Genomic DNA, 16,378 nt, shown 5'->3' with positions numbered 1-16,378 from the left:
TGTTAGTTACTTTTCTATTGCTTTTAGAAAACACCTTGACCAAGGCAACTTACAGCAGAGAGGTTATTTGGGCTTATAGTTCCAGAGGGAACTATACAACCTGGCGGCAGGAGGCAGACACGGTAGCAGGAGGAGCAAGCTGAGAGCTTACATATCCAACTGCAAGCAGGAAGCAGAGAGAGTAAACTGGGGGTGTCGGAAGTCTTTGAACTCTCCAAGGCCACCCCCAAGTGATCACCTCCTTCAGCAAGGCCACATCTGTTATTAAAATACCAAATAGGGCCACCAACTATGGACCAAGTTGATCCATATGATGGACCAAGTTGATCCATATGATGATGATCCAAGGATGATATTTTGTTTGTGATCTACCAAATAAAGCTTGTCTGAAGATCAGAGTGCGGAGTTAAGCCTCTAGTTAGCCATAGAGGACAGGCAGTGGTGGTACAAATCTTTAATCCCAGCACTCGGGAGACAGATGGAGTTCTGTGAGTTCAAGGCTAGCCTGGGCTACAGAAGATTGATACAGTCTAAAAGAGAAACAGAGTCAGGCTATGATGGCTCACACCTTTAATCCCATTACTTAGCAGTCACATGCCTTTATTCCCAGGACAAGGTAGGTGGAGACAGGAAGGCACATGACTGGGCAGAGAGAAAAATATAAGGCAAAAAAAGACACAGGAGCTCAGAGAATTCAGTCTGAGGATTCAGTCTGAGGACTCATAGAGACAGGATACCCCATTCAGTCTGGGCATTTCATAGCGGTAAGAACTAGTGGCTGGGTGCTCTGCCTCTCTGATCTTTCAGCTTTCACATTTTAACATCTGGCTCCAGGTTTTTATTATTAAAACCTATTTGGGTTTGCCCTACACCAAGTATTTGGACATAGAGCCTGCACGGACCATTCTGATTCAAACCATCACACAATCATACCCGGGGGAGGGCAAGAACAGGCAGACCTTCCTGAGGCCCCATGCTACCTGAGTTTCGATGTAGCCAGGAAGCTTCCTATGCCATCACCTACTTGTGAGCGTGGATTCTAGATCCTTGTGTTGTTTAGCCTTCAAGTGGAAGAACTTCTGAGACTGGGCTCTCTTTTGGGATGATTAGGTCACTACACTGGGGAACGTTGCTTTTGTAGATTTCAGTTACAAAGTGAATATGTGTGTGTGTGTGTGTGTGTGTGTGTGTGTGTGTGTGTGTTTGAAATTAAATCTAGCAGTGTGTTGCCTGTTTGTCAATTTCCCATAAACTCCAAGGAGTGTTGCCATTTCTGTAGATGGTTTTGCATCTTATCTTAAGACTTTGACTGTTTTTTTTTTTCTCTCCGGATGGTAATAGTCTAGTCACTTTACTTTCTTTATTATTTACAGTATGTACAGGCTTGGTGGGGCAAGTGTGTACATGTGTGCACATGCATGTATGTGGAGTCCAGCGTTTGACACCTCCTGCTGTTACTCCCTACCTTACTTTTTGAGAAAAGGTCACTCACCAAACCTGACATCACTGATTTGGACAGACAGGCTCCTAAAGACGTCCAAGGACCTGCTTACCTCTTCAGTGGTAAAACTAAAGATGTGTGCTGCTCTGCCTGGGTTTTTGTGTGGGTGTTAGGAACATGAGCTCCACCCCATCCTCACTCTTATGCAGCAGGTACTTTATTGACTAAGTCATCTACCAAACCCCTGTCCGGTCACTTGTATTTTCATGATGGTGGTGGTGGTGGTGGTGGTGGTGGTGTGTGTGTGTGTGTGTGTGTGCGCGCGCGTGCATACTCTATCATGGTTTTCTTTCCTGTGGAGATGCTAATAGCTTGCAGTCAAATAATCATCTCTTGGTAAAATCTGAGCCCTGAGCCTCGAGCCCCGTTGAGCCTGTGATGAGCAGATCTTGAAGGCCCCTCCCATTCATCACCCCTAGCACCTCTTCCCTTCGGAAATTACCTGTCTTAGGGGATGATGTTTGCTACTTCAGGCCCCTAGAACTCATTCTTGATCTATTTGTCCCAAAGCCACCTTCACCCTGCCTGTTAAATACCCCAGAACGTGAGCCTTCTTCTACAGTCTTGCTAACTTCTCAGGGCAACTTCTCCACATCCTGCCTTGCTCGACTTTGCAATGGCAATGTTTTCAGTCTTCTACATACACCCTCCCCTCCCGTCTCATCCCCTCCCGTCACTCCCCTGCTAAGGTAACACAGTCCAGGCCCCCCACCACCCAGTCCTGCTCTGACTTTCTGAGGGAATCTCCATGACTCTGTGAAAGCTGTGATGCCCTTTGCGATATTTGTGAGGCGGTCTGTGACTGCAGTGCAGACAGATGCCCCCTGATGATTCTTTCCCTATGCTTGAATCTCCCACATCGTAGTCATTTTGTTCCTTTCTTTGTGTGCAACTCTCACTGTACTTGCATCTCCCCAGAAAAACATGGCTTGTTGGCCCAGAAATATTTGTGACCATTTGTAACCCAACTATTTCTTCTCTGTTTTTGTGAATGTTCCTTCTCCTGGACTCTACCGAGTCCCCATTCCCTCCTAGGCTTTATATTCATTGAGAAGGCTGTTTCCTTGTCATATTTTGGAACAAGCTCTTCAAATGCTGGGACCTTTAAGATTTGCTCTCCCTTTAGCTGGACACTAGTACCATGTTGCTACTTGAATATTATATTCCCGTAGGGGTCTTCTCTGGCCTCCTCACCTCTTCATACCTGTCCCTTATACAGGTGTTCATGTATTATGATTGCTATTGTGGTCTGGCTTCCACCCAAGAGTCCAGAGCCCTTCATTCAGTCTTTGGTGGCCCACTGCCTGGCACCTAGTAGGCCTTCAGTACGCGCTTCCATGAACAACTGGCTTGTGTTCTTTCCAACTGACATCATGCCTGGCACAGAGCAAATCCTCTATAAAGGTATGTGAGAGGAATCAGCACGGTGACGTAAATTCCCATGTTCGGTCCCACCACACCGAGGAGACCTTTGGCTTCTGGAGAGGGAAGCAAGACAGCTGGGGGATGAATAAAGACGACTGGCTAGTGGCAAAGTCCATTCTCATCAGAATTCTAGTTTAGTTGCTCAGTTGGGATTTTTGGCAAGTGGTGCAGATTCTTTTTCAGAAAATGCTGATTGATTGCACAGTTGTCCCCACTTCATTTGCAAACCTTCATTATCTCTTTTTCCTTTTCCTCCCTCTGTCTGCATTTAGAAGGGGCGGAGCTGCGTATAATTCCACAAGGCAATTTTTGTGAATAAACCCCCTAACTGGCTGCGTCTTTCAGTCCCCCAGTCTCCGTGCAGAATACAAGTGTCTGCTTTCGCTGCCGATGCTGTCTCCGAGCCTCCTTGCATTCATTCATTTGGTTCCTTACTCATTCATCCAGGGAATCAGTTATTCAGCCCTGCTGGTGGTGCAGGGTGGATGTGAATATTTGGTTCTTGTCAGAAGCAAGAGTTCTTGACCTGAGATCTATGGGTTGGCTTTCTCTGGAAGTTTCTACAACCAAATGTACAGAAGCTTTATGTTTTAATTTTGTGTGTGCAAGAGGGTTTGCTCAAACCTCTTTCTTATTCAGAGAAAGAAACATTAGAAACCTAAAGGCCTGAGGTCAGCCTTGAATCAAAGCAACAGATCAAATTTTCTTAATCTATTTCCTAGAAGTGATGAATACCCAAATGTATCTGCCCGTGCTGCCCTGGTTCCAAGCCTGGCTGTCTTGTGCCTGTTGATTGAGCCACGTGCTCCAAATGGTGTCCAGCTCTCTCCTTGCCTTTTAAACTTTGCTCAACTTATTTGGAGCTTCTGGAAATCTGTGGGTCTTCTGTTCATCAAACTCTTACCTGGTTTCCAACGATCACCCTGCAGTCTTTGTTCATGTGGAATCCGAGGGGAGGTGGCGGGGCAGAAGGACTGTTTGGCATTTCTAACAGTGGTGACCCTATACATGCGTTTACCTAATCAAATTATGTCAGAGGCATTCAGCATCATAAAGCACATGCCAATTACTGCTGGAACCAGGCATGAGTGAATCCTTCCAAGGAAAACTCAGTGGGCAGTTGCTGACACTTGGAGAATTGCTGCTGGCTCTTTGCCCAAGTGTGTGGGAAATGTTTGAGCTGGTTTGAGGCCCTGATTGCAGTTGGCTCCACAGGGGGTGTGGTGGCACTGTAGATATGACATCATGCTTTAGGAAAGGTGGGAGCTGGCGACAACATACACAGAAAAATTCTTACTCCTCCCATTGAATTATGGATAAAGATAGTGAGCAGGAGATTGTCTTCAGCTCTGGCCTCTGCTTTAAATAGGGAGAAGTGAGTATTGTGTGCTGAGGGCTCCTGTGGGGTGGGAATCCTGCTGGGGAGTGTTCATTTATTCACTATTTATTTTGTTCCTTCTGTGCTCTGGGCCCCATTCTATCTGCTGGAGTTTTAATAATACTGCCCAAATCCTCTGGCTTGTGACGGTAAGAGCTGGTGAAGGGACAGATACTATACAAATAAATTCCAGGAAGATTAAAGTTGGGTGGGGCACATCATCGCACCTCACAGTTGCTATGAGAGGCGTTGACTGTTATTCGACAGAAGAAGAAATGGAGGTCCATGGGGCCCAATTTCTTGGTAAGGCCCAGCTAATTTGGGATACACAGAGTTTAACACTGAATTTGATTGACTCCTGAGCTCAAATCCTTTCTTTTGTTCAAAGCTGCCTCCCGGTTAATATGAGCCCCTAGTGAGCCCCCTCTCCAGGCAGAGCAGGCAGGTAGCCTCTAGAAATGAGTCAGGCATCCCATATAAGGTACCTGAGTCAACCCTGTGATACTCAGACTTCCAGACAGTGTGGCAGTCTGGTAAGTGACTCAGCGGCCTCGTCCAGCACGAAGCTGAAATGCCACAGTGGGAATGGGTGCTCTGGAGACTCTGGTGGGAGCAGCGGTGTGGGACTGAAGTAGAAGGTAAAATAGTGGAGTTAGGGTTGTCCCCCAGCCCTGAGCACCCAGTGGTCCTTCTGGGAGAGGTATGGTCGTGACTGTTGAGCTGCAGGGCTGAGTCCCAAGAAGGCTGGGGTGTATGTGGTAGAGATCCAAGGCTGCGGGTGTCCGATGGCGGGATAGTCCCTGGGTGATGGAGCTTGATGAAAATGACGTGGAGCTACAAGGTGATGAGGTCCCAGCCAGGTCTGGAGAGCTGCTGCCATTGTGTCTGACAGTGAGCCCCAGAGACCTGACCACTGCAGTTATGTGTCATGTGACCTCGCTGCAGGCTTTCATGAGGAGTTACCCAAGATGAGAGGCCTCTCTAAACTACAGCCTGATGGTCATACATGAAAGCTGAGTACATTCTGTCAGGAGGGCATGAAGGCCTGGGGCCCTCCCCATGACCCATATGCTCTTCCAACATATGTGTCTGGGTCCCCGTCAGGTCCTGAGTCAGCGGAGTGTCTGTCTCCCAGAGAGGCTCAAGGTGTATTTGCTGCAGTATCACTGAGCCAGAATAAATGGGCTGGTGGGGTCCTGCTAAATTCATATGCAATAAAATGCAAGACTCGCTGTATCTCTGGGAATCTACTGGGAGGAATTGGTTGTTGGTTTGACTGATTTTTTTTAACCTTTAACTGTATTTATTTTGTAGTGAAAATTAAGAAACTCTAAAGTCCACCATTGTATGACAGAATTTAATTGTTAACTCTAATCCAGGCAAAACCAAGTTTATGAAGCCAATAAGAATACCCAGACACACTTTGGTTTCTTTTAAGTAGTTCTGGACTAAAGTCCTTGGTAAATAGTACCAAATGTGGATTGTGTGTGTGTGTGTGTGTATGTGGTATTTATTTTCATTACACATTTAAATTGTTTTAAAATAATTAGGAAAGTGAAATTGGATTGATTAATAAGTACAATTTACCAAAAACGTCCTCTTAGAATTTGTAGCAGTTACTTTGGGAGTCTTAAGAAGATAAATCATGATCTTGAGCCAGACTATGGTGGTGCACACCTTTAATCCCAGCACTTGGGAGGCGGATGCAGCCAGCTCTCTTGAGTTTGAGACTAGCCTGGTATACAGAGAGAGTTCCACAACAGCCAGGGCTTATACAGAGAAACCCTGTTTCAAAACATAAAATGAAACAAAACAAAACAAAAAGAAAATAAACAAGCAAACAAAACATGATCTTAAAGGGTTGCTCCTCTCTCATATCCCCTGGCATCTCTGAAGGAACCTATCCTATACCTCACTCCCTGAGGCTTGGCCCATCTGTGGGCCATGCCTGTGTTTACCTGAGCATATATCCTCAGAGACATTGATGGTGATGGATGCCTTCAGGTGCTGGCTCTCCAAACACTGCTTCAGCCACTGCCTTGAGAAGTCCGTCGCTCAGGGAACTCCTAGATTCTCCAATCAAATGCTAACCACCTTGTAAGTGATTGCATGACGACCTTACGATGGGTGGTCCACGAAGAAATCCCCGGATTGTGAGGCAAAGGCCGTTTTGTCGTCTTGTTAGCTATGGATAGTTCAATGCCTACCTAGGAGCTCTTATTTCATCCCGAGGAAATGGAGACTGAGGTGGGGAAAGCTGAATATTTTAACGGGATCCTTCCCACTGCAATGCAGCTGTAATTTGTTGAAGACCAAGTACATGAAAACCTGATGAAGATTGGGAATTTGGAAGCGCTTTCACACTTCACACTGTGCCATTTTGAAACAGAGAATTGCAAATGGTTTTGCAAACATCGCAGGAATCCAGTCAGTTCCTAAAGTGAGAAGTGGAAGCATTCGCCTCACTTAACCAGACCTCCTGAATGCATGTACTTCCCTGGTGCTGTGGTAGTTGGAGGCCAAGCGTGCGTGGTTTCTTTCCCCCAGTTCAGCACCCCGTTTGTAAGCACTAACACTTTCAGTCCAGTATATCATCCGTGATTCTTCCAAGGTACTCAAGCCATCCTTAAATTTCCCCAATGCATTCAATCTGTACTTCAAATGGGGGAGAAATTTAAATGTGTTGCATCAAAGAACTTTCCAATTAGCACAAAACTGCTTAAAGTTTCAGTTATTTCTTTGGATTAACTGCCTCTTTTTCCTGGATTGATAGTACTTGATAATGTGTGATAGGTTCTGGGATTTGAATTAGGAACTTTAAAAAAGTTTATTAAAATGTGGATTTAAAAATAAGTTCCACAGTGTAGGGAGGGGTTTTTTTTTCTTGTAATCATTTTTAAATTCTTTAGATTTATTTATTTTATTTCATTTTATATGCATGAGTATTTGTCCCATATGTACATATGTGCACCCTATACATGCCTGGTGCCAGTGAAGTCCAGAAGAGGGCATCAGATCCTCTGGAACTGGAGTTACAGATGGTTTTAAACCACCGTGTGGGTGCTGGGAATTAAACCGAGGTTTGATCCTCAACTAGGAACATTAATTGAGATTCTTTAAGGGAACGTCTTTTTCTGTCCTTAGGAGCCCTGGAAAGACTCATTAAGCATTCTATTCTCCAATCTCTCCCAAACTCTGACTTTGCTGAGCCCAAGTGCTCAGGGAATGAGGTCTTCGGAAGCCTTTAAGCTTGTTCTTTGGGTCACCCTTCCCCCAATCTCAGTGTGGAAACAGAGATTGCTCCACGCATGAAGGATTCAGATGGCTGCATGGACGGTGGCCAGGCACAAAGCTTGCCTTTTCTCCAGGTCGAGGGGTCCATTCTTATGATGTTAGCAGTCAAACCTAAGGGCAGCATTGACCTTGGGCACTGGATCCCTGACTTGGGAGTTGGGCTGAGATCAACTTCCAACGAGTTTCTTGTCAACCAGAGCCTACTTTCCCCTGTGTGACACTCTTCACGGTGGAAGACCTTTCTCCTTTCTTGAGTGAACCCTTTGTTTGGCAGCAGGCTCTCTGCAGCTCTCTGCCGGGGGTTGCCCCGTGCATTATGAACTGTGCTAGAAAGGGCCCTGCATGCAGAGGGCTAGGAAGGAAAAGGGCAAAACAGGCCTCAAGGCAACCAGAGCCCATGACTTCTCTCCTTTCATTATGTGTGTCTACTGAGCTGTCCTGTTTCCACTTCTAATGGATTCTTCCATGGCAAGTTGACCTTTTGGCTGAATAGGTCAAACTCCTACTGAGTGTTAATCCCCAGTCTTCCTCACTTTCTCCCTGGGGGCATGGAGCACCAGTTCAGAACATGACTGGGCAGCTGGGTTATATTTTTGAAAGACGGTTTTTTGTTGTTGTTGTTGCACAGAATTAATTCTTAGAGACCACCACGTGTGTTTATAACAGGGTCCAGAGTACAGTATTTTGGCAGACATTCTTGAGGGGCAAAGCTAATTTTCTTAACTCTGTGTTTGAAACTGGTTTCCCCGGATGCCCTCTTCCTTCTTATGAGAGCTAGTCCAAGTGCCTCATCCTCACAGCTTCTTATACCACTGTGGATTTCTGAAACATAAGACCAGGATTTCCTAAGCTGATTTCTTTGAAAAAAAATGTTTTCTGCTGTACTTGTCTGTCTTTAAAAAGTCCTAACACTCTAGTGCTGCCTTTTTACCTGTATAAAATGTGAGATAATGGTGCTTTTGAAGGATAATTTTGTACTGAGACTAGTCTTCGGCAACAGAAGATTTTCTCGTATTTGTTTACTGAGCCCCAATACTAGTCACCATTTCCTAGTTAGAGATTTTCAGTATCCAGTGGGCACTTAGCAGAGGGTGGATGAGTTTAAAAATTATATGGTTTGCTTGCTTTCTTTGAATAGTTTGTGTATGCCATTCAAATGATCCATCGCTCTCTTGTGAGATAGTGGCAATCTCCACAGGCAGTGGAAAGTAGACTCCATTTATTTAGTAATGTCCTGCTTAAAGGTGGTTTTATTAATTTAGTACACTTTCAATTTCGAAAGTAGTCACTTAACTAAATAAACCGATAAATGAAGTATATCAGCAGGTGGGATGGGAAACAAAAAAAAACCTAGTATCTACCTTGACACCGTTGTGTGGGAGCTACCAAATGAGCTTAGAAAGTGAACCTTTTAGAAGAGACGTTACTCTTCCTTTTTAGAGTCATAAAGCACTGAGGTCATGCCTTTTAGTTCCTCTTGGCATTAATGATGCTCTGCAAACTCAGTGACATTAATGCAGAAAAAACAAAATAACTGTTTCCATTGTCCCCGTGATAGAAGCCTACCATTTTTCAAAATGCCGAGTACCAAAGGAGATGTTGCAGCAGCCCATATTTAACATCTATCCAGTTACCAATAGTGCCAGAGTTAAAGCAGGGCTCCTACCAGGGATGTAATGGGCTCCTGTTTAACATATTTATGTGGGTTGTAAAATTAGGAGCTGTCATTACAGCCCCACATCACCTGCACGAGTGCAAAACAGATAAATCAAGAGAAGTTCCAGTGTCATAAAAACGCCATTGAGTAGAATAGCATGTAACCACTTACAGGATACTTGGATATTATGCTAGTGCGTGCGGGATGCATGCTGAGGCTTCCGGAGGATTTGGAGAACAAAGAGCAACCTCCTGGGTCAGAGTCAAAGATGCGAGACCTGATGAAGATCTTCATTCGGAGAGCAGCCGGAGTACTGGTGAAGGAGACGCAGGAGAAGAAAGGCCAGGGGAATCCAGGCTTGCAGTGCTCCCTGTGTGTTATTCAAGACAACTGTCTCTGGGCTTCTAGAGGCATTTGAGCTGCCATCTGTTGTTGCTAGTGCTTGCCATGTGGGCCTTCTAGTAAATAAAGGCTTCCTTGCATTCCCTGGGAAGCCGGAGGCCTCTCTGAAGGCACTGGCAGGAGCACTTTCAGTCTCACCTTATTGAGTTATTCATAGAATAGTTTATGTTCTCTAAAGCCCAGCATTAATGCTTCTTTAAATGGCATGCAGTTATTTATTTTGAGCCTTGTAATCAAAAATCTCCCCAAATTCTGAACTATTAATAAACTCCAAATCATAATTACTGCCTCCAAAAGGGAGTGGACATTTTAGAAGTTTTTCAGCTCTCCTCTTCTCCCTCCTAAAAACCACCCATCCCCATAATCTTAAAAAAAAAAAGAGGCTGCAGATTTTATTCATGTGGGATCATTCACACCAAGCTACCATAATGTGCAATTAACACTCTAGCAACTGAAAACAGTATTCAGCAAGACAGCTGCATTATCAAAAATGCCAAAGGAGTTTTGAAGGGAGTAATGTGCGTGTTAGAATAGAAAATTAATCAGAAGCACATGCACACACATCCACAGCAGTGCAACTTAAACGTATTTAAATATGAAAAAGTAAAATCCTATGTCTGCACCTATGATAAAGATTTATCTCAGCCGAGAAATGAGGTTCTTCCCATTTGAAAATTATTAGTTATATGTTTTACCTCTGAAGAAAACAGGGAGCTGGGACTGGGGTTTCCAACTGGAATATTCTTTAATGATCATCCCTCTTCAGTCTATATTTTATAAATTTCCCCATTGAGAAAATCTCTCTTTTTTCTCTCGCGGCAGTAGTGGCACTTGGCTTTCATGTTATTTTCAACATGCCTTTTGGAGAGTTCCTCTTGGTAATTAGAGTAGGCTTCCTGTGTCTACACGGCACAACAGTCATGGGCGTTGGGGTTGCTGCCCTACTCAGCTTCTGGTAGAAGTGATTGGTGCGGTCACCAAGATGAGGTGGCGTTCGTCCAGCACCATTGTGCAGAACTGTCTTGTCCACTAGCTGAAAGAGGGTTAGCTGTAAGAAAGCAAGGGCTTTTGCCTTTGTTTTCACTTAGTACCTGGCTGTGCAGAAGCAGGAGGTCATGGAGACCCTTTCTTGTCTGAAATGTAGAAAATCTCTGACCATATCCTTTCTTAAGTCTCTGCAAAGCAAACACGTGTTTATTATGATCCTTGGGAACCTGGAAGAAAAAAAAATAAACACTCATAGCACAGCAAGCTGGCACTGCACACTTCAGATCCTGGAAAGAATGGCCCCACAATTCCGGATTCTATCCAGGCTGTGTCTGAAGTGCGCTTTCGTTGTGAGGTCTCCTTGAGTGGTAGGTGCCAGCAAGCTGACTCTTGGGAAGGAGAACAGTGATGTTTGGCATCTCCAAAGCAGAGACAGCCACTGATGGAGATACATGCTGACCAGGGTCCATCTGAACCATAATGGCTTGTAGAATCGTCACACAAGTGCTCAGAGATCTGGAAGTCACCTTTCTTGACACATCACACCAGTGCAAGTGCCCCTTACAGAGACCTGACTCCTTCTGAATTGTGATAACTTAAACATCAAAAAATACTAGATGCCTCCTGTTTGGGATTTAAGAGTTTGTCTTGCTCTGGCGTGGAGTGGAGGATAGGGCTATTGCTATCAGTATTTAAAAACAGCAATGTCATAATAGATAGAAAAACTGTATCCATTTGTTCTGAAAAAATGCAAACATTTGTGTGCTTTTGCCTCAGAATAATATAAACTATCTAAATGGTAAAATTTTAAGTCTGGGGGTATGGTATGGGGTTTTGCTTGTTTGTTTGAAGTTTGTAGATACTTATATCCAGCCCAAACTTATACTTAGGTTCAAACAACCCAGAACCCAAGCTGACAGTGTCTAATGTTTCTTCCAAAAATCATTAGTGTTTAACAGGGCGGTAATGCAAATGGAGGAAGATTAAGCTGAAAGTCTGAAATCAGAACTCCAACTTAATTATTTTTCTTCTTCTCTCTCTCTTTCTTTTCTTTCAAGTTATAGGTGCCCAGCGAAGGCGAAGCCCCAGTGCACTGGCCATCGAAGTATTTGAAGCGCACCTGGGAAGCCACATTTTGCAGGTACCTCTCAAAAGAGAGAGAATCTTACCTAGAGAACCTCATATTTGTTATCTTCTAGCACATGTTTTTAATTTCTGATATGTATTTGATTGTTGTTATTTTATTTTGGAACACACAAATTCTTATGAATTTGTTCTTTTTCTTTTCCTTTTCCTTTTTAGAAAGCCATTCCTTGAGGGAGAATTAATGAGAAAGGGGGGGCAAGTATTATCTGTGGTGTAATAATTTAGGTGATTGCACTTAGTCGATGCACAGTGTGTAGTAGCGGGCTGTTCCCAGCGTGATCACGTGTGTGCTGTGTTTGTGAGTGGTCATGTGTGTGCTGTGTCCTCTGAGCTACATATCGCTTTCCAAAGAGCAGAGTTGTGCTGTGAACGTACTGTGGCATTTCTGTGTGTGTGTGTCGCCAAACTTCAGTTCATCGCTTGAGTTTGTATTTGTTAACTGCTTCCAGTCCTAATGTTTGCCTCTTCAAATTAGAAAACTGCTTTCGTGCGCATTTTTCAGCCTCTGTTTAAGTAAAGGGCTCTGATAATAATTGGTTTTGCTGGCACATCTCCTGACAAACAATGGGAGAGGTGCGAGGATGCGGCTGTGGTCCTCCAAGGCAGAGAAGATGCAACCCGGTTCAGCATCTGACTTAGCAACCTTCCTGTAATCTCTGGTCTCCACTGTCTGGGATAATCTTCAGACAATGTTGCTATGCTTTTATATACTTACCCATTCAGAGCCAAGCAAAGGAATAGCCAGAAGATAGTCCCAAGTAGGATTGGACCTAGAAGGCTATCCCTAAATTTTGTATACTAGGAATCCATTCCGAATTTCTTGTTGAGAAAAATCAGGGGTCGTCACAGTTGTTAGTTCTCCAGTCCCTTCACGGATAGCTTGGGCATCCTCGCCACATGAGTTCAAGGAAGACTCTTGGTCTCCACCTAGGTCTGATAAGTCCTACTGGGTCAAGTCAAGAAATGGCGTTCTTCTCATAGGCCTCCTGCAAGAATTTTGTTGTGTGAAAAAATCATAGCTCACAACTGAATGTAAGCCCTGCAGCGTCATGCCTTAATTTTGCTTACTCTGTTTCTGATTAATGACTGTTGTTATCCCAGAAGGGTCTCTTGGTCCACCACGAAGGATGCTGCGTACACAATATTTAGAGTTTATCTGTACAGTGACTCCAGGTTCATTTTAACGATACAAAAAGGATCACATTTCTCCTTAGATCTCCTCATTTTTATCATTTTCTTTCCCACACACACTTTGTTCAGGATCGGGATCTCTGTTACACATTCCATATAGAATGGAACAAATATATTATTGTATTCTTCTGTGGCACCGGACTGTTGCTAAGTAGATTCTGGTATGTTCAGTCCCACACTTAGTCAGTGGGAGAGTAGTTCAGACAGTAACCCAAGACCATTGCTTTCGGAGTTCAAAGTCCTCACGAGGGTGTAATTTAGAAGTCACGAGCATTTAAAACTAGTAGAAAATGTAAGAGTTTGAACTGATTGTAATTTGGTGTAAACACATCATATAGGGTGAGTACCCCAAAGATCTGCTCAACACCATGCTTTATTTAGAGAATGGGGTCTTTACGGGGAGACTGTTGGGTTCTCGGTATTTGTGGTTGGTTTACATCGTCCTTAGACACTGCACTCTAAGGGAAGCCTGTACAGCTGAATATCACTCGGGAAGAATCATGTTACATGAAGAACAGTGAAGAACCCAGAGAAATTGTTTGTAGAACACATATCTTAGAGGGAACATTACTGCCCTTTCTGTATATTGGAAGAACTCATTAAAGCAATACTATACCGATAACTGTCCTCAGAGTATAGTGGGGAGAAAGGGAATGAGCGCAGACCTAAAGAAAAAAGACTATTCTTTTACCATAAAGGTGCCAGATACACCTGATCATGTGTGAATTATTTGGAGCTATTGGCTTTAAGGGAATGTATAGGTGGCTTGGTAAGTATGCTTTCACGAAAGCGAGATACTCAAGCATAGATGAATTACAGGATCTTGAAATTGCCATAGAAATTAGAACTTCTCATATCATCTGATTTTAGCACAGTGATATCGGAGTGGAAGACCACCATAATTCTCTGTGTAGAATCTTAGACTTCTAGACATAGGGGTGGTCATAGCAAGAAGAGCCCTGGTCAAGCTCTCTCTCTCTCTCTCATTGTCTGCCTGGCTAGCACGGAAATCCTTTCGTCCACAGACTGGTGTCAGTGTCACAGTCAACAAAGTCTCCGTGGTGAAAAAGCATAAGACAATTTCATTCATTTTGTTTTGAAAAGAGCTCGGGTAGGCCTGCGGATTGGTGGAGTCTGGAGAGAAGTTCCTCTTTTCTTTTTGACCCTTCCGATATTGGGAAATGGTTGACAGAAGCTCCATTCTTCAGATTATTGGTCTGCTCTCTGACTTTGTGGTTTATAGTAATTTACCATTCCACCAGAGTTTCAAACGTTGAATAGGAATAAATGGGACTGCTATTGGAATCAGCTAACATTCATTTAAAGGAAGAAAATAAATAAAGCTTCATAAAATGAAAAATGTTATAGTGGTTGGGGATAGTGGGAATCTGAACTAGCCTGGTTCTGATTTGTCCATAAGACATCAAAGATGGGATCTCAAAGTTGTTGATAAATGAGTAACTTATTGGGCAGAGACAATAGAATAACATTCCAATCAAAGGCAACATGAGAGGCAAAGACAGGCAGGCAAATAGTATTTGGTCTCATTCGAAGGACTGTTGGTGTTGTTTGTTATGACAGTCAGTTCACATGAGCAGGAAGAGTGGGTGGGGAGAAATCATACAAAGGGCATGTTACAGGCCCACTGGGCTGACTTAGGAGGTGCAAGTCTCATTCCCCAGGTAGTGATGATGCTGTGGAGAAGGTGTCCATGCAAGAAGGAACAAGGACAGGTTTGGATTAATCAAAACACAGCATCTAGCAGTTTGGGAGGTTAGAGAAGCTGATATTAAATTAGCCCAAGACAGAAAATGAGGATGTCTCTGAGGAATAGCCCTGTAGATGTACAGGAGAACATAGAACTGGGGCAGTCATTTGTACATGGACATGAAGTACAGATGAACAGGGCAAGGTTAATAACACACAGACCCTGTGGGTGAGGGTAACCTTATCCAATGATCCCCTTTCTTAGAGTTTTTGAAAGACATATTCTCTCACAAAGCAGAGTTGATACCAGGTAAGGAGTTGAATTTCTAGGCATGATCTTAGTGTAAAGCACTATGGAGCCCAGGGTTGAAAAGGGGGCTGGAAATTTCAAATTACTAGAGTACTGATTACTGATGAACAACAAGGAATGAGTTGAAGACCTATAGACGTAATCCAGAGAAAAACAGAATAAGGAAAAGCATCTCTGGTACATGTGGTCAGTCAGCTACTGGGAAAGATGACAAAGAAGAAGAGAAACAGGATTTGATTTTGCTAAAGAAGGGAATTCTAGTAGCCCCCAGGTAGATGAGGACAAACCTATGGGGGAGTAAGATAAACACTCAGTAGTTTGTCTATGGAAACTATTGCATAGAAGGACGAGGGTCAGAAGAGAAGCCTAACCAGGTCCAGGGAGGAAGGATGAGAATCCAGATGGTTATGGTAGAATAGAAAGACAGCCAAGAAAGACAGTCAAGGCAAAATAGTTTTGTATGTGATGAAAATGTGTTTATATGTTAAGGTTCAAGGATCAAGCACTTTTTGAGTATTGGAAACTAACTCTGTTGCTGTCCTTTTTATGCAATAAATATCCCATATTCATACCATCTACTTGTACTGAATCACTTTCTTTATTATCCATATATCATCCAAACATCAGATGAATATTTCATCATTTATTTATTCTTTTTTTCTGGCATTGGATATTTTGACTGTAACTAAAAATTTCTAGTGCAAATACCAACTGTTATGGGGACAAATGTGTACTCCTGTGTGTGTGTGTGTGTGTGTGTGTGTGTGTGTTTCCATTATAAAAGTGAGTTTAGGTGGGTAATAGCATAGATGTATTGAAATTTTGCTAAGTCTCATCTATTATGCTAACTTCCCTTTTTATGTCATCAAGTGTTCATTATATACATACATATATATGCATATAATATATATTATGTATATGTATTTAATATGACTCTCATATGAGAGTCATGATTATGAGAATTTTTAGAGTGAGGAAGCTAAAGCATAGAAAAGTTAAATCATTCAAGTCCATGTCTGTTTAGAACTAGAGTTCAATCTGGATAAGCTAGTACCCAGAAAGCAATAAAAGCAGTCTGAAACACAATGGTAATAAAAGGGGAGAATTAAGGTATTTATAACTGAAGTGAGCATTATAGGAAATGATTAAACTGTGGCGGTGATGACGTAAAGGAGAGGTCATATCAAAATACCAGTGTGGGGTGCAGAAAACGCCAGTGACTTCACCATGTGCCATGCCTCTGTGGTACCTGCGCTCATTGCTGTCTCGTTGAAATACAGGCAAAGTACCTCTTGGGGTTTAGAGATGAAGAAAGGCTTTTTCATTTTTGGATTTGTTTATGCTGTCAAGGAAATGAGTGCTTTGAATATATATATATAT

General features: G+C 43.2%; 1 protein-coding gene across 3 annotated transcripts in view; it reads left to right on the top strand.

Moving 5' to 3' along the window:
* Npas3 (neuronal PAS domain protein 3) overlaps positions 1 to 16,378 on the top strand; it is an 826,580-nt gene that overhangs the window by 383,829 nt on the left and 426,373 nt on the right. For 2 of the 3 annotated variants that reach the window (XM_085697644.2, XM_085697646.2), the window contains exon 4: positions 11,709 to 11,785. In XM_085697644.2, coding sequence (XP_085553770.1) covers positions 11,709 to 11,785 — 77 coding nt within the window. Of the gene's footprint in view, positions 1 to 11,702; positions 11,786 to 16,378 lie in introns of all 3 variants that reach the window. The other variant, XM_085697643.2, reaches the window with a different exon arrangement.

The sequence above is a fragment of the Myodes glareolus genome, chromosome 11 (genome assembly GCF_982192425.1).
Source record: "Myodes glareolus chromosome 11, mMyoGla1.1, whole genome shotgun sequence".
Classification (NCBI taxonomy): domain Eukaryota; kingdom Metazoa; phylum Chordata; class Mammalia; order Rodentia; family Cricetidae; genus Myodes; species Myodes glareolus.
This window is presented reverse-complemented; position numbering and strand designations above follow the sequence as displayed.